This window comes from Raphanus sativus, chromosome 6 (assembly GCF_000801105.2).
Source record: "Raphanus sativus cultivar WK10039 chromosome 6, ASM80110v3, whole genome shotgun sequence".
NCBI classification, from domain to species: Eukaryota; Viridiplantae; Streptophyta; class Magnoliopsida; order Brassicales; family Brassicaceae; genus Raphanus; species Raphanus sativus.
Genome location: NC_079516.1, coordinates 6399860 through 6424121, shown reverse-complemented (window position 1 = coordinate 6424121; position 24262 = coordinate 6399860). Strand labels below are relative to the sequence as shown.

The 24262-nt window shown below is 33.6% G+C and overlaps 2 protein-coding genes, 1 long non-coding RNA gene and 1 pseudogene across 29 annotated transcripts; 1 reads left to right on the top strand and 3 right to left on the bottom strand.

The window, feature by feature from the left end:
* Window positions 1–2107: 2107 nt before the first annotated feature.
* On the bottom strand, window positions 2108–2987 carry LOC130495947 (RING-H2 finger protein ATL78-like). The gene has a single exon (XM_056987612.1). It carries the CDS (start codon window positions 2952–2954, stop codon window positions 2253–2255), a length of 702 nt encoding a protein of 233 aa, XP_056843592.1. The 5' UTR covers window positions 2955–2987; the 3' UTR covers window positions 2108–2252.
* Window positions 2988–5558: 2571 nt separating this feature from the next.
* Window positions 5559–6224, bottom strand: LOC130495478 (RING-H2 finger protein ATL77-like; annotated as a pseudogene).
* Window positions 6225–11506: 5282 nt separating this feature from the next.
* Window positions 11507–16032, bottom strand: LOC108807050 (uncharacterized). Of its 2 annotated transcripts, XR_008935410.1 has the most exons (19): window positions 15996–16005; window positions 15560–15629; window positions 14933–15400; window positions 14762–14830; window positions 14444–14694; window positions 14302–14349; window positions 14008–14205; window positions 13780–13907; window positions 13631–13705; window positions 13456–13539; window positions 13163–13273; window positions 13012–13070; window positions 12782–12923; window positions 12548–12712; window positions 12320–12446; window positions 12156–12227; window positions 11880–12061; window positions 11735–11791; window positions 11507–11652 (listed from the first exon to the last, which is right to left on the bottom strand). It is a non-coding gene; the product is annotated as an uncharacterized LOC108807050 (long non-coding RNA). The 2 variants fall into 2 exon arrangements; XR_008935409.1 differs by having other exon boundaries at window positions 11507–11791; window positions 14933–15020; window positions 15996–16032.
* Window positions 16033–16980: 948 nt separating this feature from the next.
* LOC130496198 (uncharacterized) lies at window positions 16981–19866 on the top strand. 26 transcript variants are annotated; one of them, XR_008935283.1, is made up of 9 exons: window positions 16983–17601; window positions 17717–17774; window positions 17900–18004; window positions 18076–18241; window positions 18418–18491; window positions 18641–19011; window positions 19108–19220; window positions 19319–19383; window positions 19531–19866. XR_008935283.1 is itself a non-coding variant. In XM_056988049.1 (4 exons), the coding sequence occupies exons 1-3, from the start codon at window positions 17362–17364 to the stop codon at window positions 17947–17949; spliced, it is 348 nt and encodes a 115-aa protein (XP_056844029.1). In that variant the 5' UTR covers window positions 16983–17361; the 3' UTR covers window positions 17950–18004; window positions 18076–18410. The 26 variants fall into 26 exon arrangements, 1 of the variants encoding a protein (XP_056844029.1); XR_008935278.1 differs by lacking the exon at window positions 19531–19866 and having other exon boundaries at window positions 16982–17601; window positions 18418–18495; window positions 18641–18751; window positions 18829–19011; window positions 19108–19416; XR_008935276.1 differs by lacking the exon at window positions 19531–19866 and having other exon boundaries at window positions 16984–17601; window positions 18418–18486; window positions 18641–18751; window positions 18829–19011; window positions 19108–19416.
* The last annotated feature ends 4396 nt before the right edge of the window (window positions 19867–24262 follow it).

Below are 24262 nucleotides of genomic sequence, written 5' to 3'. Positions count from 1 at the left end.
CTTTCAAATTTTAGATTTCTGTTGTGGATGAAAATATTTTTACTGATTTTCGGGTAAAATATCACACAATTTGCTAAGAGATTCACAAAAAAATGATATAAATATTTACTATTACCAAAACAAAAAAAAAATCTTATTTGCAATATCTCATGACTGGGAACATAATTTTTCTTTAAAAAAATTGTTGAGGTTCCCCAAAATTCATTGAGCAACAAATCGAACCAATTTCAATAAACAACAAAAATGTTTAAGTTTCAATTAGATATTAAAATATTAATTTCTGTCTAATAAGAGAATGGAAGAATAAAGAAAAATGTTTAGAATACATTAAATTGGATATCTTTTTTAAAAATACAGTCAATCAAAAAAAGTAAAATACTATTGCAAGTTTAGGGTTTACTAATTATTGTTTATATTCAATATTAGGGAGTGAGATTAAGTATGTGTTGGATATACAAAATTAAATATCATTCTTAAACGTAGATTGTTGAAAAATCAAATTAATTAAATATCATACTTAACAAGTCATATTCCAAATTATTAGATAAAAATAAAACAAAATAATGAAAATTATCTTTCAAAAATTAAAATACAAAAATAACGTACATAATAGTAAAAAGATAAATTTTTAAATTTAAAGGTATAGACCGCGCGAAGCATTTGATCTGAGAGTCTGAGGTATCTTTCGCATTATATATGATGATAGCTTTGAGATATCAGATACTCGATCATCGATCAGATTAGAATGATACATTATATGCGATTGAATACCTCAATTCCTTGGAATATTCAGGGTTGCCTTTGCACAAGCTCATTTTCAAAGTTGGTGCCCCAATTATGCTTCTACGAAACATAAATCAAAGAAAGGTATTATGCAATGATACCCGTATGATCCTTACCTACATAGGCGATCGCCTCTTGAAGGCAGAAATTATCACTGGATCACACATCGGAAAAGAAGTCTTGATCCCAAGGATTGTTCTCTTGCATGATGAAACAAAGCTACCGTTCATCTTACGTCGACGGCAATTTTCTATCAGATTGTGTTATGCAATGAGAATCAACAAAAGCTAAAGTCAAAGTTTAAAAGAGGTCCTCCTATATCTGTCTAAACATGTGTTCTCTCATGATCAACTTTATCTCGCTCTCTCACATGTTACAAACAAAGCGGAATTAACAATCATTAAAGGCAAAAATTCACACCAGCTCAAAGTAAAAAACATTGTCTAAAAAGAGATTTTCAAAGGCCTTCTCTCCCCACACAGATATTTTAATTAAAATTATAATACCTCAATCCCACCAATTTTAAAATGTCTTCTCATAAAAAAAAAATTCAACAGATTTATAAAACACAACTTATCAACCAAATGATAGTGCATTCACTTAAAGACTTACAAAGAGTTCTTATTCAGCTATAGCAAGTATGTATCTTTAACTTTTAACAACCATTGCTTCGTATCAATTTAAATAAAGTTAACTAACTTAATTTTTATCCATTGCAGACTATTTCTTTATTATAGACCACATCACAGACTTTATTCTTCAGAATACTTAAACTCTTTCTTACATTATTTACGTTAATATAAGCAATCATTTCATTTTATTTTTTGTTTTTTTATTACATGCACATAATAACCACCAGATTTCAAATAATTGTATGAAATAGAATACTCCACACCTAGACAAAATTCAAAACTTATGATCTTGAACTAAACAATTTCAACACTTATCCGCGCGTAGCGCGGAGATCGAATCTAGTAATATTTAAGACAAATAAAATTATTTATAAAATCAATGCAGTTTGTAATTAATTTTTAGCTGAAACTAAAAATAATTTGAATTAAAATTGTAAAGTGATATTTTTGAATAACAAAACAATAAAATGTTAGAATGACATTTATTTCGATGAGACAGAAGGAGTATTAAACAAACAAGTTAGTGGTATTACATCATTAAGGATTTCTCTGAGTTGATTTGATACCCTCGCTTAAGTGTTTTGCCTTCTCAGCTTCCTATCTTTGTATTTTGAGTTGTTTATGTTTTGATTCACTCAAATCTTCTATTGGGATGTCACTTTGTGAAACGTAAACTTTTAGACGTTCATGAATGAACAAAGCAACATCTCATACATAATCTTTAAAACTGTACAGTGGAAATGATAACGCTTATCTTGAATATGAAACTACATATAAAACCTGAATTTATACATTAAATTTTACAACATAACTGCACCAAAGTCTACTTGACCGTATTTAGAAACTGTGTATCAATCTTTCTGGTCCTACTGGTGCTATATGCACGCTAATGATGTCATGTGGTGGTTGATTACGTGATGAGGACGCCTCACCGCAGCCAGCTATCTTCTGGCAAGTCTGAATGAGGCAGTGCCTGCATGTGGGACACGACGAGTGCGAACTTAGCCATTTGTCTATACACCGGACATGGAAGCCATGGTGGCACTTTGGCAGAAGCTTGACTCGCTCTCCGGATACAAACTCCGAGAGACATATGGCACACTCTGTATCTAGGCCAGACCGCTTAAGCTCTGTAGAGTAACTTAATGTCTGGAAACTTTTCAACGCTTTTCCTTTGACCCCTGTGTTAGCCAAGCGAACTGCGAGCTCGTTACTAGCTTGGGTTGATAACAAATTGGAGTACCTCATCACCACTCTTATGATGGAATGTAGTCCAAGTGAGAAAATTAGTGCACAGAAGATAACTGATAGGACCTTGACAACATTTGTATCAAAGCTCATATGGTGGGCATAAGAATGTGATGCTTCTTGAGCGTCTGCTAATGGGGGCGATGCTATGGTAGGTGGTTGAGAAGATGTATGAAGTAGTAGTCTTCTTGAGTAAAAGTTTCCAAGAATATTTTGGAAGAGCTTAGTTGGTTTGATAGTGGGAGAAAAAGTTGCAGTCGACATGATAGAAGCTAGTTTGAAGAGTTGCATAGATAGATCTTCTAGGTTTCGTTGCAGGTTCTATATATATAGTGCAAATGTAAAGGTTTCATATACTTTCTTATATGGATTCTCCACTGAATTTGTATCATCTTAGTGTGTTTTCTTATTGAAAATGGGCCCTTCATACCATTTACTGCAATTGTAGTTCCGTGTGGCAGTTAATTTGGCAATTCAAATCTGAAATCCCAAAAAGTTGCTCACATGGGCCCATGAGCTTAGCAGCCATGAAATTTCCATAATCTTTCAAATAGCATTGAGATAATACACCTCTTGGGTCTTGACACATGTTCAGTTGCCTCTTTATGTTCTGGTCTGTTCTGTCTTATATATTAGGACTTTTAATATATCTTATGCCAAAAAATGTTTGCTAAGTTATGCAGTGACATCCATCTATACTGATTATCTTTGATTTACATCTAACCAAATTCTCTCATGTATATTATTAATCATTATTATGGTTTCTTGGTTGGTTGCTACTTATAACATGTATTTTTGGTAGATTTTGATGTATTTTGATGTTGCAAAGCAGGGGAGATCTATCTTTTTGGCATCAGTCTCGCTCTGAAAATTACATAAAGACTGTAAGCCTATCTGAAAATGATTTGTCTTTTCTTTTGTTTGTGCCACTAGCTTCCATATAGATAGTGGTCTGTTTTCTTATCCCTTCCTGAAAGTGGGTAACTTTGCCTTTATTGCTTTATGCTGCTTGAAATGCCATGTGATACCCGTGTGTTCTTTGGTTGACATTCTTGGTTTGGTAGTCTTCTTACTACGTGATTGTAAAAATGAAGGAATAAAATGTCAGTTAGAGCATGATTTAAAGTAGTATTTGTTAAGTTTTACGGGGTTCCAACTCAAAACCATTAAACGATAATAAATGAAGTGTGATCCGAATCTCTTATATATTAATCATGTTCCAGTCGAGAATTTTATATTCTCCATGATCCTAGACCGGCCGGACCAATCTAGGATCATGCCTGTTCAAGATCGGTCGGATTTCCTTTTTTGCCTGAATGATTTTGGGTTTGGTTGGGTTATCTGTATTCTGATTTTAATACTATATTAAGTTTACCGAACTTCCAATTTAAAACCAATTAATTATAAGTAGAGTAGTCCACTCTTTATATATTAGTCATGTCCTAGTCAAACTCCAGAGCCAATCTGGGAGCTTTCTATTCTAACAGTATAAGTTTATGGTCTCTCTCCAAATTTTATAACTTAAGTGGTTCAGTTAATGTGATAAGGTGAGAATTGGGGTATCATTGGAACACCAGTCTTAAGAAATTATTGGATGCATTTGATTTTGAATTGGTCTGGCCTCATCCATTGTGTTTGAAGAGTCATGTAACTAGTTATATGAGCGCCGTAATTTAATATCTTCTTGTGCTAGAATTTGATATTCTCTAGTTCAAAGCTTTTGGCTCTTTTACATTATTGGTTAATCTCTTGACTTGCCTTTGAGAACCATGTTCCTTGTACATGGTTCCGCTAATAATAGATGGTTGGTCCCCTCCCACCAGAAGAACACGATCTTATTTGAATACTATGTACATTGAGTGCACCATGAACCAGTGTCTCGTTAATAAAAAAGGTTCATATGATTTGTGTTATTAGCTAGCATCAGTTGTTATTGTAATGGTAGAATCGCAGTCCAATGGGTTACCTGCAAATGTCGAGTGCTACCCACGTTAAAGTCCTTTGTTAACATCTAAAAACCCGACATGTATTGTTGCAATTTTCTCTCGTACTAAGTTATATTACAACAATATGATTCAATACTATCTCATATCTCTTAGATGCGTAGGGGACCTATGTTGTTAGCTAATCAATTAATTACCATGATACTGTGTTAGCATTGGTACATATCCTAAACGTGTTTTATCACTTAAGCAGATTCTTAAATTGGAGCTTACCATTAATGTCTCATACCACGTGTGATGTGTGTTGCCTGCCTCTTGACTGATATATTACAAGACTATAAGTATTCCTCAAAGTAGCTTTTAGGTTTGACTATTACCCACTAACTTAGTGACTTTGGTGGGTTCCTCGACCTATTACGGGTTGGGTCCCTTACCCTATACCTTTCCAGGCACACCGAGTTGATTCTTCACCATTAAGATGATTAATCTTTGATATAGTCTTATTTAATATACTTACCACATGGGGTCGATCGGTTTAGGGCATATATATGTTGTTAGTATACCAAGGTTAATGAGTGGATGGATGTGTAACTGATTAGAGGACAAAAGGTATCAATGTATTAGTCTTTGTTCTGCTTTGTCGTGCAATACTTTGGTGTCACTGAGCTTCGTAGAAAACCATAACCAATTAACCATCAGACCTTTCAAAAGTAGTAGTTACTTAGTTTACTCTATGTTTGTAAATTGTGATATGAATATGCATGAGAATTCTTTGAAAAGCATTTATCAAACCAGATGATGGTTTTGATTTTGAATATTTCATAGGAGTGTATAATTTTAATAGCGATGAACTTACGTTGCCACGGGAAGCTTAAGATAAATTATCTTTACATTTTGGGTTTCATGAAAAAAACTAATAAAATAAAAAGCTTATTGTGTCTGATTTGGAATCCTATTGGCTAGAAACATAACTGTATTCAAATCTAATATTTTTTTGTTTGGAATACTCTAGCTGTTTTCTATAAGTGTTTACTCTTGCTTCATGTTCTAGAGGAGCAATTACGACATTTATGCTCTCCGTTGGTGTTCTGCAACCTGATCAGCTACATCGCAGTCGCCTAAGATCTTTTGGCATGTCTCAACCAGAGATTGTCTGCATTTCGGACAAGTCACATGCTGCTTAAGCCACTTGTCTATGCATCGAACGTGGAACCCGTGGTTACACTTTGGAAGCAGCCGTACCTGTTCTCCCGCCACGAAAATCAGACAAGCAAATGACACACTCCTCACCGAGCCCTGAGAGGTTCATCTCAGGTGAGTATTTTATTACCGGGAACATTCAGAGCTTTCTTCTTGATGCCTTTCTTAGATGCTGAGCCTCGTGACGTGGACGGGCTAGAGATTGGATCAGCTATCATGAAACTAGAGGAACGTCTGAATATGCAACCGATTACGTAATGCAAACCGATGGAGCCGATGATACCGCAGACAAGGATAGAGAGAACCATGAGAACGTTGCCGCTCAAGTTGTTCTTGTCAGGTACATGAGCTTCTTGTTGGTGAATGTTGTGATCAAATGGAGTTGCTGAAGCAATTTTCTGGAGATGAAACTGTCCATGAAAGTTCTTGGAAGACTTCTGAAGACATCTTTACTTTAGAAAATCTTAGATCAAAGTCTCTCTCTTTTTTCTTTTGTTTTTGTTTCTCTTGTGATGTTTTGCTCTGTGTCTATTCCCTTGGGTGATTAAAATTGGTGTTTATATATATATATATATATATATATATATATAGCTTTAGTGCTACTTAGTTAGTGGGAGCTAGAAGAATTAAATATTTTAGAGAGATTTAGTTGTTGGTTTTGGAAAGTTCATTCTCCATCTCTTGAAACGGGATGAGGAATTTGGGCCCAGAAAGTGCCTAGCCAATGCCATGAGTCCTCGTGTACATGTTGTGCCTCCGTCCATATCTTTCCAATTACAAAATGCTTTTGTAGGGTCATTCATCTAGTGTTATATATACTTGTATATCTCTTTTATATTATACAATAATTCAACGTAGATAAACGTGGTATCTCTTATTGTGATTCTTATATAATCAGAGGAAGGGACCTTGTTGTATCTCCATAGTGATGTGTGGTGCGGGTGTAAATGAGTGCTGTGTGTCTGTTGCTTTTATAACTACTAGATCTTGACCCGCCCAACCGCCGCGGGTATTTATTTTATTTTATTTTTTACTTAAAATGATATATGTAATATTTAAACATAAATTTAGATTGAAAATTAACATTTGTAGTTAATAAAAAATTAAAGTTTTAAAAAATATTTTGATATATTTATAATTCCTAATGAAAATAATATAGAGATGGGTCATAATTTTTTCCAATTCCAAAATCTTAGCATTATTAATAACAAATAAAATAATTTATAAATAAATAAAATATATAAACATATTTGAAATTAAAATAAAATTTGTTAAAAAAAATCTTACGCCATTGTTTGTTTATTTCTATAGTTTGACCCGTGGGCCGTAAAATATTTGCTTTCACTTCAATTTTTTTTCTTTGTCTAAATGATAATATCTATATATATATGTGTAAATTAATATGTATTACATAATTGTTAGTAATAACATTTTAAAACAAATTTTTATTTATACTTTTAAATAATTATATTAATGTGATTTTAATCGTCTATTATATCATGTGTATCATATAAAAATCTAATATTATAACTAATTGGAATTAATATTATAAAAGTGTTATACTAACCAATTTATAAATATAAATATTTTATATTTTATTTATATGATATATAAATTGATTTGATGTGTGATTGTATTTATAAAATTTTTATAATAAATATTGAAAAATATTTAATGTTAACAAAAAAAATTATAAGGAAATCTATTTTTGGTTAAGATCATTCTATTAAAGAAATCTATTATTTAAATTAGGAAAAGACATTAAATACTTAAATCTATCATTTAAATAAGGAAAAGACAAAATTCTCTAATATCTTTGTTATCAAACAAAATTTAATTTTTTTTAAAGACTCCTATCCCTATTACCAAACAAAAGTTTAAAGTATTTCTACTTTAATAAGATAGATATGTATTATGTGTGCTTCTCTTTGCATGTGCCGTGTCGCTTCATAATTCTATTTAGAGCAACATTATCAGTGGGATAAATAAAATGTCCTTAGCATATTTTAGTAATATTTTTAAGTTAGAGACAAAGTTTAAAGACTTTTCTAATGTTGTATATTATGGTAGGACAAAAAAAGTCCTTGGTTGCAGCAGAAAGATAGACAAACAATCAAGAAGTACCTGGATAGAAAGTAAAACTGTTTTGCTTTTCTCATCAAACATGAACAACAAAGCTGTGTTAACTAAGATCCACTTTCAAAACTATTTCAATAAAACAGAGAAACAAGACTAGAAGCAACACTGGCAGTCAAAAGGGCACAGACACGTATTACCAGCATTGGCCTTATTGAATGATCTTGACAGCACTTTAACGCTTCCCTCCTGGATTCAAAAACTCGCATTTGCCAAGAATCTGAACAAGAAGAAGAAGAATCAAAAGTTAGTGTCTTTCTTTAATTCGCATAATAATGCTACCACTGTAGTTAAGAAAATAGAGAAATAAAAAAATCTCACAGCCAGTAGCGTCGAAGAGGCTATTGATACGAATGAGAGGAGTATTCTTCTGCTTCTTAGAGGCACTTGCTTCACCTGATTGCCTAACAGCTCCCACCAAAATCATTAGGCAAGCAGCTGAAACAATTATAACAAATCTGTAAGTAGTTCCCTAATAACATACTTGTTCTAATCATTCAATTGCAAAAAAGACATCATTACAAAACATATGTTCCCTTGTTATCCAATAGACACACATAAACATTAAAAAAAAACAGAGTATCGTGACCAACTTTGAATCGAACTAGACGAGTTTACTTCACAAAAACAGAACAAAACTCTATACCCATTTAACATGATTACCAAAAAAAGACTATACCCATTACATTTTCAAACAATATGGTGTTTTTTTGTTCCAAATAGACACACAAAACGTTAATGAAACAGAGGAAAGTGGCAAAGTTTGAATCATACTCTACGCTTCTGATGGTACTTCCTGTGTGAAAGCAGGGGAGGTAGAAGCCGATGTGGTCTGTTCAAGAGGAGAATCAGCCTGAAACTTGTCAAATTTGACTCATGTTCTTAGCTTCGAAACGGGAGAAGCAGAGAAGCCGCAAGAGAGAGAAGCCGAGAAAGATTGAGTGGTGGAGAACGAAGAGCTGGTGAGATCAATCACTCGATTTGGATTCTTCCGTCCAGGAAAGATCAATTGTCGACTGATTGCAGAGTATACAAAGTCGAGAGAGATGAGATGAGAGAGACTAGAAGATTTTCCTGTGTGACACGTGTCCCTTAAAGACGTGCTCAAAAATATCTTAGCTAAGGGCGTCCTTCGCTGGAAATGTATTAATTGGATTTTTGATTTATTTTTGGCCAAATAATACATTAGGACTTTTCTTAGAAGCACCGATAATAGTGTTTCTTATACTGTTTAAAAAAGTATGTTCAAAATCTGGCATTTTTAATAAAAAGAAAGTTTATTAGTTTTCTTGAGTATTATTTTTCCTAATCTTGGTGATGATTTCAACTAATGTCAGTGAACTTATTTATACCTTTTGGTAAAAAAAAATAGATAGATAGACCTATGTTGTTTAGATAACTGTTCTTTTCATTTCATATCTCTATGCTCTTTGTAGGATATATATGCAAAATCGTTTTTGATTATTGTAATGATTTTCCAAGATTATTATTCCAAAACAGTGATTATTCAAGATCTAAACGATGAACTTGTTTGCATACATTGGAACCCTTTATGTTTACAAACAATATATTGGAACCTTTTCCGAATTGTCAGGTTACATATAATCTATTAATCTATTCGTTTTTGCAAGAAGCCAACAGAAAAGAAGAAATGTATGTAAATGCTCTATTGCCCTATCTCGCCTCTACTCACAAATGTCGTCTGAATTTCGGTTTGACTTTTCTTCTTGATAATCTTCCCTAACCTTTTTGAACTATTTTGACGCATTAAAATATATGTATGTAACCGATATATATGACTTAAGAAGCCATATAGTTTTCTTTTGGTAAAAGAAGCCATATAAATTGTTACAAATTTGATGGAAACCATAAAAATTTGCGACATTTTCAATCCATAAAGCTCAATAACACCTAAAGCTAGAAATTAAATACAGAATTTGAACTAGAGCCAATTAAATAACATCATCTTCCCTCACCCTTATCTCTGACCATGTTTAGTTGCTTTTAATCAATGTTTTCGTTGATTCTAATTAATCTATGAAAATTTATATCTGCTACGATAATTCATTTACGGCTGTGAAAAGCGTACAAGCTTCATCAACTTTGACTGAAAATACTTATACCATTGCATATGCCTCTTAATATACACAGTACTCATCAGAGTGAATCATTCATGTTTTCTAACTAGAAAGGGGCTTTAACATTTCTTTTTAAACCTATTTTGTCTCTTTGATTAATTTAATGAGCAGTTGATGAAAAAGTCATGAGATACAAATTTATCTCTATAGTACTTGGTGCATGGTGCATCAGGGGTAATATTTTTGTTTTGCATGCAGCGTAGCCTAATGAGAACTTATAGAATTTGGATATAATCTTGCAGTAACACCATTACCAAAAAAATGTATCTTATAGTGCGTCAAAAGAGATTTTCAGATGAATACTATATTGAATTTGGAAACGAATGTCATAGTTAAACGTACATGCAGCATAAAATTACCAGAAAGATTTGCGTAAAGATACTTGATATAGTGTTAGTTTTGACAACGTGTAGGTAGTGTAGCCTTCCTTTGTTCGAATTGTATTTACGATTGCATAGTATAGGATTTTTCAGTGAATCTGAAGAAGCATTTTTTTTTTTTAGAATTTGTTTTTCACAAATATCACGATTTAATAGTTTGATTTAAACCGATTCTGATTTGCAATTTACAGTTAGTAATGTTTGTTTGAAAGGTTCACAAATGATTTATATTTCGTTTGATATATTAATTAGCACTACTTAATATAAATTTGTTGAGAACAGTTATAAAAACAATTTCCCCAAAAACAAGCGGTTATACGTATACCATAATGGATTCTTCTTAATAAATTTCTTTATATAACTGAAACATAAATATAAATTAAAATTTACATAAGTTATACGATAGTAATGATAAGTAATATTAAATCAAGAGCATCAAGAAGCAAGGAAGCAAAGAAAACAAACAAAGCACTGGAAAAAAGAAATCAAAGAAGCAAACAAAGCAATAAGGAGACAAAAAGAATTCAAAAAATAAAGGAAGAAGGAAACAAGAAATCAAAAAAGCAAGAATGATCTAAACAGAAAATCAAGGAAGCAACAAATCAAAAAGAAAAGAAACAAGCAATGAACTAAACATATGAATCAAAGAAGTAATTAAACAAGTTAAGCATCTAAGGAATCAATCAAGGAAAGTAAGAAAACCAACCAAATTGGATCTGGTCCTAGTGGTTGATGTCTTTGTTTGGTTGGATCAAAGATGATCATGACCCAGTTTAATTTATTTTTAGAAAAAAAAAGTAAGAAAACCACACAAGAAAAAGTAAACAGCGTAAGCATGCAAGAAAAGAAGCACCGTTGAATCAAATGACCAAGACAAGAATCAAGGAATCAAATATGCATGAAAGTATGTATGCATTAATGCAAGAATTATGTAATGTGTTCCCATATCACAACAATCAAACTTCATGTGGGTCAAGGAAAAATGGATGTATGTAATGATGCATGTATGCAATATGTTCCGAAATCACAACAACACACACTTTCAGTTGACCAAGAAGGAAATATAAATGAATGTATGTATGCATGAACCCATGAATGTGTGTTTCCAAAACTACAACGATCACACTTTATGTGGATAGCATAGCCGTTGTGATTTCGAGTGTACGTATTAAATTGGCTATGGAATTTACTACTGCGAAAAAAAGAAAGAGAATGATAACTTCATACCATAAGAGAAAAATGTAAGAATGGATATGAAGAAGGAGACTGAATACCATATCTGAATGGTGAAATGATGCAAGTTCTGCTTGCACTTCCCACTCTCTGGCACACTGTTTAAAGGCCATAAAACGAATGATAAGAAAAAGACATGTACATTGTCATATCTAGATTTAAAACAGGGTTAAACTGTATTAATACCTTATTCGGTTTGGTACATGTAAACATTTTTCATCAGCTTTGGTGCACGTTTCTTGCTAAAACCAACACATCACCGGGAGGAGTATCATGTTTGGTGAAGGAAGTAGTATCATGTTTTAGTATATCCGCGATGACTGAAGCGTATTTTGGAGCTTTTGACAAAGATCTCACAACTGAATAACCTGTTTATAAAGAAACTTAAAGTCAAGAATGGTGCAGACAGCTAAAAGATGTTGATAACCAGAACTCAAATTAAGGTTAATTTTCTCTTACTACCTGTTGAGGGATGTACCGTGCTAGCTGCAGCACCAAAGGCAAGGAAACACCGACTGGGATATAAGACCATTCCTGTAATTAACAAAGCAAACCAACACAAGTTTTTTTTATTGTTGTTCATTGTTCAACACAAGCTTTACTTTTTTGGCATTGTATAGATTTACCTCTTGATAAGTCTTTAGAATTCGGATTCCAAGTGTATCTAATCTTAACATGAATTTCTTCTTTTTTTAGAAAATTAAAGGTCCTGACATCTTTCAGGCTAGACATGTCTCCTTCAAGGGATTCCAGCTAATGAGCAACAGAATTTTCATTGTAATAGAAGGAGAGAAGAATACTCATCTTTATCGTAGACAATGGCGTACAGAAACGTTGGATACTCAGATTCTAACCTCCTATGCTCTCTGTAATACACGGACTGTTTTCCGCCTGAAGATTTTAAAACAGAACAGGCTCAGATTCTAACCTCTACGCCATATGCAGCTTGCTTGAATAGAGACTTTTAGGTCCTCCAACTTCGTACTGCAAGAGCTGCTCCAGAAGCAACAATGGCAAGCCTGCATTTGCCAAAAAGAGGTCAGGACCTTGGCATTGTTCATAAAACGTTATCACTAAGACAATAGTACCATATCACTGATTCCACTCACGGAACAACGGTGTATTTTGTTTTTGACAGGCAACGAGCCTAAGGCCATCAGGAGCTTCTGTTATGCTCTCAAATTTCAAGCAAAGATATGAGACACCTGACTCGGCACACCTATGCTGCACCTATGAAACATGAATAACACATTGTATATCTAATCAGGAGATGAACAATATCTACTGAAATAGTTTCTCCAAAGATGAAGAGTGTAACCATTTTTCATCACCTCACTGTATGAAGTTAATTCTCTCACTTTTGTAGTTTCTGTAAAACTATGAACTTGAAAAAAAATTTGGTTGCTCCAACTATAATTCTGAGAGACAAGTGAATGAATATAGCAAAGATAAGCTGCAATGGTATCTACTTTTAGTTTTCATAACTGCTCCCACAAGTGGAATATAGTCTCATCGTGGATCTTGCTTGTACTCTTTCTCATATCCAGATATAGTTCAGCTGTAGAATGATGTCAAGATACCTACAGTCCATCACAAGTAAATTAAAAATTTGACCCTTTTTTGAAGTTTCCAAAGCTACTCCAGAAAAAAATCAATCGAATGAGAACACTGTGACATATAAGTGTGCTTTTCTGTTCCTGAAACTACTAATGAGAACATGATTTTGGAAGATCTACACATAATAAAAAAAGTGCAAGGTTACCTGGCTGAAAGGACTCTCGTTATGTCTCTCCCATTTTAGAGTTCCATGGTCTGACATAGACTCTGCCATTTTAGAGTCCATGGTCTGATTCTGCATTTGAACACTTAGACTCTTACTTAATCCCCAAATGTTTCAATTTAGCCCTTAAATTTCTAAAGTTTTAGTGGAAACTTACGCATATTCTTTTTTTTGTCCTATCGCCAATTGCTCCTGCAAAATTCGATCTCATGACTCGGCGGTGAGTTAATCCCTGAACCAAACATAAGTGAGCATATGGATTCTATCTTATCAAATGGTGTGTGGTAACAACTAACAAATATATACCTGAGGGAAGATACCTATAAAACGCACAAGTATACTCGATGAGTCTGTATTCTAGACAAGGGCTTAATGATAATAACTCTCATTGAACAAAGAATTTTATGCTTCTGGTAAACCATATGAAGCAAGAGCTGATAGCAAGAGAAGAGTAATATGTTCAATTCCATTTATGTGGGGGTAAAAGAAACTTGTCAGTGGTGAAAATAAAACGAAGTTATTTGTGACACTAACCAAGTGGTGAAAATTCAGTCACTATGGTATTCAGAGAGAGAGAGAGAGCATGCTGAGTAGAAACGAGTTCTCCATTGTCACTTAACAAATCATCTTTTTTGATGTGTTTGGTGAAGGAAGTAGTATCATGTTTTAGTATATCCGCGATGACTGACGCGTATTTTGGAGCTTCTAACAAAGATCTCACAACTGAATAGCCTGTTTATAAAGAAAGTTAAAGTCAGGAATGGTGCAGACAGCTAAACAGATGTTTGATAGCCAGAACTCAAATTAAGGTTAATTTGCTCTTACTACCTGCAGCACCAAAGCCAAGGAACCACCGACAGGGATATAAGACCATTCCTGTAATTAACAAAGCAAACCAACATGACAAGTTTTTTTATTGTTGTTCATTGTTCAACACAAGCTTTACTTTTTTGGCATTGTATAAATTTACCTCCTGATAAGTCTTTAGAATTCGGATTCCGAGTGTATCTAATCTTAACATGAACTTCTTCTTTTTTCTTAGAAAATTAAAGGTCCTGACATCTTTCAGGCTAGACATGTCTCTTTCAAGGGATTCCGCTGATGAGCAACAGAACTGTCGTGGTGACGACTGTAATAGAAGGAGAGAAGAATACTCATCTTTGTCGTAGACAATGGCGTACAGAAACGTTGGATACTCCAGATTCTAAGCTCCTATATTCACTGTAATACGTACTGTTTTCCACCTGAAGTTTTAAAACAGAACAGTCTCAAAAGATTCATACAATACCTCAACCTCTACGCCATATGCAGCTTGCTTGAATAGAGACTCTTTTAGGGGAGGATGAAGCAAGCAGAGCTGATAGCAAAAGAAGAGTAATATGTTCAATTTCCATTTGTGTGGGGGCAAAAGGAACTTGTCAGTGGTGAAAGTAAAACGAATGTTATTTGTGACACTAACCAAGTGGTGAAAATTCAGTCACTCTGGTATTCAGAGAGAGCATGCTGAGTAGTAGAAACGAGTTCTCCATTGTCATTTAACAAATCATCTTTTTAAAATCAAACCAAAATACAAAACTCAGATGGGTGAGAGGCTTTCTAGCTAAACAGAATGTAAAGTTTCTGAGTGACGCTGAAATGACAAAATGTATAAGCTAAACAAAATCTAACAAAGAGAGAAGAATGGAAGTAAATCTTGAATCTACATAAATAAACATACGAGTGGGCATATAGGAATGTATACATATGAATGTATGCATATGAATGCATGTATGGTATGCCATATGAATGCATGTATGGTATGCATAATGCATATGAATGCATGTATGGTATCCATATGAATGTATGTATGGTACGCATATGAAAGAATGCACATATATGTCAATATGTGTATTCCTTTACCATTCGCCAAAAACACTAAACCAAGTCTCTGCAGCACAAGAAAGAAACACAACAACAACAATAGTTTGTGAACTTTTTTTTATAAAATATCAAAAGGATTGAAAAAAGCAAAAGAATAATTTCTAGAAGCTTGGTGATCAATTCCGAAATCAAATTGAACGAATGGGGGTGAGATGATTTATTATACCTTTTCTCAAGGAAACCGTTAAACATAAACTGATCGGAATCTGCATCCATGGAAGATCGCAAAGCTTTCTCTGCAATTGACAAAAGACGAAAGGAAGTTGAGAGAACCGACAATAACGGAGATGAATCAAATCCGAAATCAAATCGATCTAATGGGGTGAGATGAATGATTTATAACTTTTTCTCAAGGAAACCATTAAACATAAACTGATCGGAATCTGCAATCCATCGAAGATCGCACAAGTTTTCTCTGAGAGAACCGGCAGTAACGGAGATGAATATCAAATCGATTTTTCTTCGTACCTTCTTGTTTCCATTGAACAGAAAAAATACACCAAGAAAAGAAAAAGCGATTCAAACCCTAAAGCTAAAAACAATCGCAAAGAAATCGAAACCAATCCAAAACTCTAATTTCAAGTTCGGATTCAAAAGCGTACCGTTGCAACCTCTCTCTGATCAATCTCTCTCTGTCTCTCTCTACACGGCTATATATCCTTTCTCTTGGGCTTCCCCCTCACAATGATTCATCATTTATATATTACTTTCAAAATTTAATTTGAAAACCAAAAGCCCAAAAAGTCCAACGGCCGGCCCATTTTATTAACATGTTATTTTTATGCGTAATTAACTTTTTGCCTCTTTCTAAAGAAAGCCAATGAAATAAGCTTAAAACATCTATATTTAACTTAAGGCAATTCTCCAAAATAGAATATTTTCAAGTTTTTGTCACAAAAAAATTAAGAGAAAAAGACCAAAATATTTATTTTTCAAGTTTTTGTCACAAAAAAATTAAGAGAAAAAAGACCAAAATATTTATTTTAATAGATAAAAAAACCCTTATATCCTAGATATGTATAAATATAAATAAATAACTAAAAATTTGATTTTTTATAGTCTCAGATTATATGTTTTCAAATTCGAAATTTTTTATAATTTTCTTTTTCTTTGAGATTTATTTTTAGAATTTTTTTCTTCAAATTTTCTTTTTGATATCAAAAAATAATTTTTGAAACTATTTCAAAATTTTCATTTTCAAATTTTAATATTTTTTATTTTATAAAATTTTAAACTTCAATCCCAAATATCCACCCCTTAACTTTAAACACAAAAGTCTATATTAGTTAACTCAAAAGGTATAACCGTATAAGTGTATATTTACCTATTTAATGAAACATTTTGGTCATTTTTGATCATTATAATCTATATTTGTGACAATAATTTTTTTTAGTGCTATCACATGGTATTTATCTTAACTAACTTAATCAGCACACAAATTAGGTGAAATAACCAGAACCATGTAAAATGTTTTTATTACTATCAACTTATAAATACCCAGAGTACATTTTTATTATGTTATGACAAAAAGTGTAACTACAAGAATGCAATCAATACAATACTAAAAGCTAAATATCTTCAAAGGTTAGGCTGTCCACGTCACCCAATTAAATCGTCCAATAGGAAGAGAGCATTTAACCACGTCAGATGCGTCGAGTCTAACATTTGGGCTTCGAAATCACCGGTCCGTATCGTTCTAATTTGATGAGCCCGTGAAGCCCATCTCACGCTGAGATCCCCTTTCTCCTTTCACGATTGTCGATTGGTTTTCTATTTTCTTCTCTTCTTCGTTTCCTCCGTTAAGAGATCTTTCGTAGGAACAATCAATTCTCTCCCCACTCTTCTTCACTCTTTAATCCCATTAATGGTTTCTTTTTGCTTTCTCCCTCTGAGATTCTATATAAGATCTCATTCTCTGTGTTTTGGTTTTCATCAGAAGTTCTTAAATCCTCTCCACTGCGCTTTCCGATGAAGTTATCCGGTGTTCCCGACTCAGTAAAACCGAACGGGGAAGCGGCGGTCCCCTCAACTCCGGTTAAATCCGTGGTCCAAACAGGTGTCTCTTCCGGCGACGTCAGCTCCATGAAACCAAAAGACGTAGCGGCGGTCTCCTCCGGTCCCGTCAAACCAGTCGTCCAGACCGGTGTCTCTTCCGGCGATGTCACCTCGATGAAGTCAAAAGGCGTAGCGGCGGTCTCCACTTTCATCGTAAGTTCAATTAACATTGAAAAATGATATCAGTGACAATTGATGCATTTTAGGACAAGTTCTTAGATTAGTTTCAGAAGCTGACATGAGTTTTGTCTTGACGGAATGAAAACAGGTTATGGTCCTGCTGGGTATGCACTTTTCATTGATGTGTACGCTGGCCTTGAGGCAAGGTTCTTCATAATCTCCTCTTTTTCATGTCATTAAGACTCTGTAGCCTAAAGTTTCAAGCTTTTTTTTCATAAGATACCAGTCATTCCGACACTTCCGTTGACGCAAGTTGAGTTTAATGAATTAGGTGGAAGCTCAATGTTGGCTAATGGCTACAACTCTTGCTTGGGACAGTGAACTGTCTTGGACGCTAGAGAATACTATTGAAGCACTTCAGGAGACTATGCATCAGGTAAACATAGAACATATTCTGCTTTAGGTTATTGTATGGTCTTCACACTAACGAGAACTTTGTTGTGTCAGGATTCTTCTGTTGTGATGAGGTTATGAAGGGAGTCTCTAGGAGTATCTGTTCTTAGCAAGAATCATGTTCCCACTAAAGGAGCGCATTACCTTGCTGTAGAGAAGTCTTTGGAGCGACTGATTAAGTGAAAATTTCATCTCTTAGCAAGTTAGTTTAGCGACCAAAGTCCGTATCTATTCTTGCACTTTTATATGTTTCCAGCTTTATTGATATTTTCTGTTTACAAAAACAAGTTGTGCTTTCACAGTTATATATGTGTTTTTGTCTAAGGCTAATATAGTCACTTTAAGAATAAAGCAATGTTAGGACTTGAATCTCACTCTGAGTTAATTGTTTGACAGAGTGAAGGGCATCATGCTTATCAATTCTATCTGAAACCACCTGGTGCACAAGCTTTTATCAGGAACACGGTATGGTACGTAAGTAGTCTCTTGATGCATTCTGTTTGGTTTAACTTGAATAACTTTACATCACGTGATCATCTAAAAGCGCTGTCAATGCTATCTCCATGCTTATATTTTCTTCAAGTTAGGTTTGACATTTTTCCTTATGTTTTATCTACAGTCTGGCGTCTAAAATTACAATAATGGTCCACACTCGCTTATTTAAAACAGCTGCAGCATTATAAATTACAAGACTACCAATCGTTTGTTGATTGTGATGCTGCAAGATTGTGTTTTGTTTCTATCTCTTGCAATTTCCTCACATAGCCCCTCTTAGGTTATATGCTTAGATGGGTTCTTTTCTTGCAGATTTGGAAGGCTTTAATTTCCTATGAGAGCCTGAGGTTGTGATTGCACCAGGTTTACAGCTTTAGATGATTGATGTTCTGTTCTTTAACCATGGGAGATTGTGTCATCGGAGCTTCATCAATATTTTTGGAAGCATTGCAATTAATTTGAGAACAAACCTTCACAAATTTGGGTCATAAAAAGGTCTGCATTTACCTCCCGTAGTACCGTTTGTTAACATTTGTCTTCCCGAGCCTTACTTGGTTTTGTGTATATCTGAGAGAACGATTGGCTTTACAGGATAATGATCGAGGAGAGATGCCGTTGAAGCTTCTTATACAGTTTCAGACATGGAGAGCTAATAGCAACTGTTGATGAAATGAAAATACTAAGAAAAAAATAAAAATATAAAGGTGCCAGCACGTCACTCCAATGTTTGAATAATTGTCTTTAGATCAGGCTCTGTATTCTTAAATGATTATCTGTCAAGTGTTTTTCTTTATTTCGGCAGGATGAAAAAAGCGTATAACTGTTTTTGCAACATGCTCTTCATATCAAAGTTAGACAGGAGCTAAGGTTCATAATTTAAATGAAACAAAACTTTCTCTTTTTTTTTTACGTCATAGTGGATGAGTATTAAGTCAGCTGGTAATTTTGATTTTATACTTGCAACTCTTAAAATCTCCCCAATCTGTTTCATGATGTTCTTGGAACTGCTTCCAGTGATGGTATGTAGGGCTACTTGACTCCATGTTCAGGGGAGACTCGCCTGCCTATATTCAAGCCCCCAATGGAGGGTCTGGAGGACAACTTGACCAACTAAGCCATCTGAGATCACTGACCTAGATCAGAGTTTTCTTCTAATGGAAATAATTTACTAAACTCATCGATTGTTACTTTGAAGATAGAAGAAAAACAACATCTTTTTTTTTTGGCAAACAGAAAAACAACATCTAATAGTCTATTTCCCATGTTTATATTTTATTTTTGCTGACATTATATGTACACGACAAATTCTTTAGATCCAATCTATTGAACGATTACTTCAGACGGTAATAAAATAGTTAAATTACACACTAAAAAAAAAAGTTTGGTTACACCAAACTCTGAAGATAAATTCGTATTATTCTTCCCATATCAAATATCAAAGATGTATATTGCCTTGTATCCAACTTAAGAAAAACTGAATAGCATATTCAAGATACTATTAAAACAACAAGTTGCACTTTAGGTACGGCTCTACACTCAATCACCCTTCCACTAATGAATATAGGCAAGCAAATTCACTCCAGATAAGTATTGTCCCCAACATGTACTTGGAGCTCTCCTGGAAGAACTTAATGCTGGCGAAGTATAGTCAGGCCAAGTTTGGATTCTCTCTCTTCTCAAACTCAAGCAATTAGGATTAAATTAAACATGTGTTGTTGTAAATGCAGAGCAATGGTGATGGGAAACTATCAGAAGAATCAACCTTCCCTTATGCAGCTTCCTCTGTTTCTTACATCCCTTTATCGAGCATGAATCTAGAAGAAAAAGTAAAGAGGATGCATTTGTCTAGGACTGTGCCTATGACACAGATAAAGGGCACACGAGCAAGAGATAGAGGAACTCAACTTTTCTCTTACGGCCATAGTCGTCAATCAAGTGACTTCACTGATTCTACCCTTTTAACGCAAGATACAACAGTAACACGGGATACAACAGTGATCACCCCAATGACACTTGCGCTTTCAATTTAAACAGGTGTTTCACACACATAATGATAACATCATTGTAGAGTTGAGGATGGGCTACCTTCACGTCCAAGAATATTGCCTATATTCAAACTATCTAACGAAGTACACGTCAATTGAGTAATGATAAGGTCAAAATTGATACGGTGTTTCCTAAACTTGATTCAAACGTTAATGGATCCCCAAATACAGAAACTGTGACATCAACGAAGTGTCACGAAGGTGGTTTCCAGTGCTGTACTGTATAAAGCTCAAATGATTGAAAATAAGCCTGAATTTGCTTATGGATGTGTGAGGTGTACGTATATTCTTTACTCACTTTTTTTTGTCTGCTACTTAGTTTAATTGAAGTAAATATACTTTGCAGGAAATACTAAGACCCATTTGGCAGGCTCATTAGTCGTGTCCACTGTCCAGCATCCACAAAGTTCATAAACTACAAAGAATCTTACGTTACATTAAATGGTATAGACAAACAATAGATGAGTGAGCCAACGTGTGGGCTTTAATACTCTTTTTGGGCTTCCTTAATATTTTGTTTTTTTGAGAAATTGAGCTTCCTTAATATTCATTACAAGTTACTTGGAAGGGAAGGTATACAAATCTCAAATAAAAACGACAACCACAGTTGAATCAATATCCAAACAAAAGACTTTTTAAAACCAGAAAACACACGACTTTCAACTTAGCATCAAAATTAGCAACCATTTAGCAAAAAAATCTAAGCAACTATGAAAAGAAAAAAACTTCAGCAGCTCCAAATTGTAGCCAATATAAGTTCAATCAACCCTCTTACAACCTGTTATATGGAGAAATTTAAAAACATCTGCAAATCAAACCACGGGGTTACAAGAAACGCAATCATCCCTCTTCAAATTTACACAACCCTATGAATGTAAAACTTCAGAGGGGGTGTTAAATAACTGCACAAGAATGTGAGCATTTCAGGCAAAACAAGAATGTAAAACTTCTAACAAGGGATGGGCATGAATCAAATATCTCGATATTCAAAAGTATTTATGATCCAATTTATTTCGTCCAGATCATTAATTTTTAATCTGTTTTTGATTCACCACCATCCCTTTGATTTTCAAATAACAAAAACTATAATTTAAAGCGGATATTTGTTATGATCCATATAACTGAAAAAAACAAAAATAAATATTACAAAATAATAATATTTTAAGAGTATAAGAACAACAGTAACAAACCACCAGTAAAAACCTAGACAAACGGTATGACACATACTTTTATTACAAGCAAATGACCAAATTACTTTTTAAATTAATTTTAGCACAATATGTAATGGCCTCGATTTTCAATTTCAGCTTTCATAATAAATAAAATTAAACTACATCTTATTTTTTCTGAAAATTACGAAGATGAAAATTAAAACTATAAAAATGTGAAACGTTTAGAAAAAAAATATTAGTTATTTGTACCTTAGTTTTCTTCAACTATATCAAAGTAAAATAAAATCAAATGAATAAATATAATCCACTATGTTTAAATTTTTTTTTTCTTTTTTAGGAGTCAATGTCGAGTTAATGGGATCCTCTAGGCATATAATAACCTAACCAATATCTGATCCGGTTTTAAAACATTGAGTTAACAGTTTTTTTTTTTTTACATTTGCTCACCATCATATACATATTTTAGATGGTTAAAATAATTTTTTGTGAGTTATACTCATATTTAATTATTAGTAAATTTTAAATAAAAATTATCCGCGCGTAGCGCGGAAATCGATCTAGTTATTTTTTAATACCGCATTAGAAAAAACCAGGCACCACATAAGAAATGGTTGACGTGTATTAATGAACTCAGCAGTATTAACAACTGAGTTATGATTAAATTGCGGCGGATTTATACAATACGGCTGACTTATGAAATATGGGCTGACTTCCGTGTATAAATCAGCCGCCGCACATTATGGTTGATTTACATAAATTAGGCTAAGTTATGAGATAATGGCTGAGTTAAAAAATAAGTTTCCACTGATTTATACATTGGCAGATTGATTTGTCAAAAATTTAGTTGAATTGTAGATAAAACACATTTGGGTTATGTTTATCTGTCTGATTTGTGATCATTGGCTGACTGAGTTATTAAATTTACGGCTGACAAAGTAATTACAGCTGATTTATATATAATCAGCCATAATGAGCTTGAATTAACAATAAATTTAGCTTAATTACGGCTGACCTATTAGCAAAATATTAATTATTGGAATAACATTTATTTGACGGCTAAGTTATTTGACGGCTGAATTATTTGATGATACGACTGACTTAATATTTTCCGGGCTACTTGCATTTATGCTGATTTTGTGTCTGAATTTAGAAATGATTTACGCGAACGATGTAAGCCATGTTCGTTTCGCTAACGCCGCGCGTCAGCGTTGATATCAAAAACTAACAAGCAAGACCGAGAAATTTAATTGGAACAAAACTTAGCTTCACCCCCTAAGGTGAATCTCTACATTCACCCACCAATAGGAATTAGTTAATTGAGATTTGATATCTCTTAAAAAAAGAAACCAAGTAATAAGAATTTAATGAAATAAAATTATGTTTTTAGATAAATAAAAAATAGTAGCAATTATCAAAAAAATATATTCTTTTTAATATTGTTAAATCCGTCAGAAAATACTAAACCCTAAACCCTAAATTCTAAACCCTAAATTCTAAACCCTAAACCCTAAACCCTTGGAGAAAGCATGAACCTTTGGGTAAATCCTATACCCTAAATCGTTAATTTTAAACCCTAAACCATTAATCATAAACCATAATATTAAACCCTAAATTCTAACACGAAACCCTAAACTCTTTGACAAATATTAAATCACAAACTCTTAATCCTATGGTTTAATATTATGGTTTATGATTAAGGGTTTAGGGTTTAAGATTAATGATTTAGGGTATAGGATCTGCCCAAGGGTTCAAGCTTTCCCCAAGGGTTTAGGGTTTAGTATTTAGAATTTAGGGTTTAATATTATAGTTTATGATGAAGGGTTTAGGGTTTAAGATTAACGATTTAGGGTATAGAATTTTCCCAAGTGTCCAGGCTTTCCCCAAGGGTTTAGGATTTAGTATTTAGAATTTAGGGTTTAGGGTTTAGTATTTTTTGACGGATTTATCAATACTAAAACAAATATTTTTTCTTAATTGCTACTATTTTTTATTTATCTAAAAACATAATTTTATTTCATTAAATTCTTATTACTTGGTTTCTTTTTTTAAAAGATATCAAATCTCAATTAACTAATTTCTATTGGTGGGTGAATGTAGAGGTTCAGTTTTGTTCATTTAATTGCAGCGTCATTATAAAGTTGCCGCCGGCGTCCGTCGCTACTGACTTTGTCCGTGTTTTCGTTGACGCTGTAAATATTAGCGGCTAGATGCCGACGCCCGCATCTCAAATATTGTATTTCGTAACTATCTGTTCTGACTTGTTGCTGACCTGAAATTGTCAATCCTTCTATATTTTCTTGCCGCACGGAGCTGAGACTGCGTCTCAAAAACGAACAGGGCTGTACCCCAAAACATAGATCTGAGTTGCATCTATAGGGTTAGAAATTGCTCGAGCAATGCTTAATTTTATCATCTACCAATAATCTTCGTTTGGATAAGATTAATACCAAACTGAATGAATCTTGTAAAAACATGCTTCTCATATCTTTTTGCTGATTCTCACTGGCTGTCCTAAAACTTAAATTCATG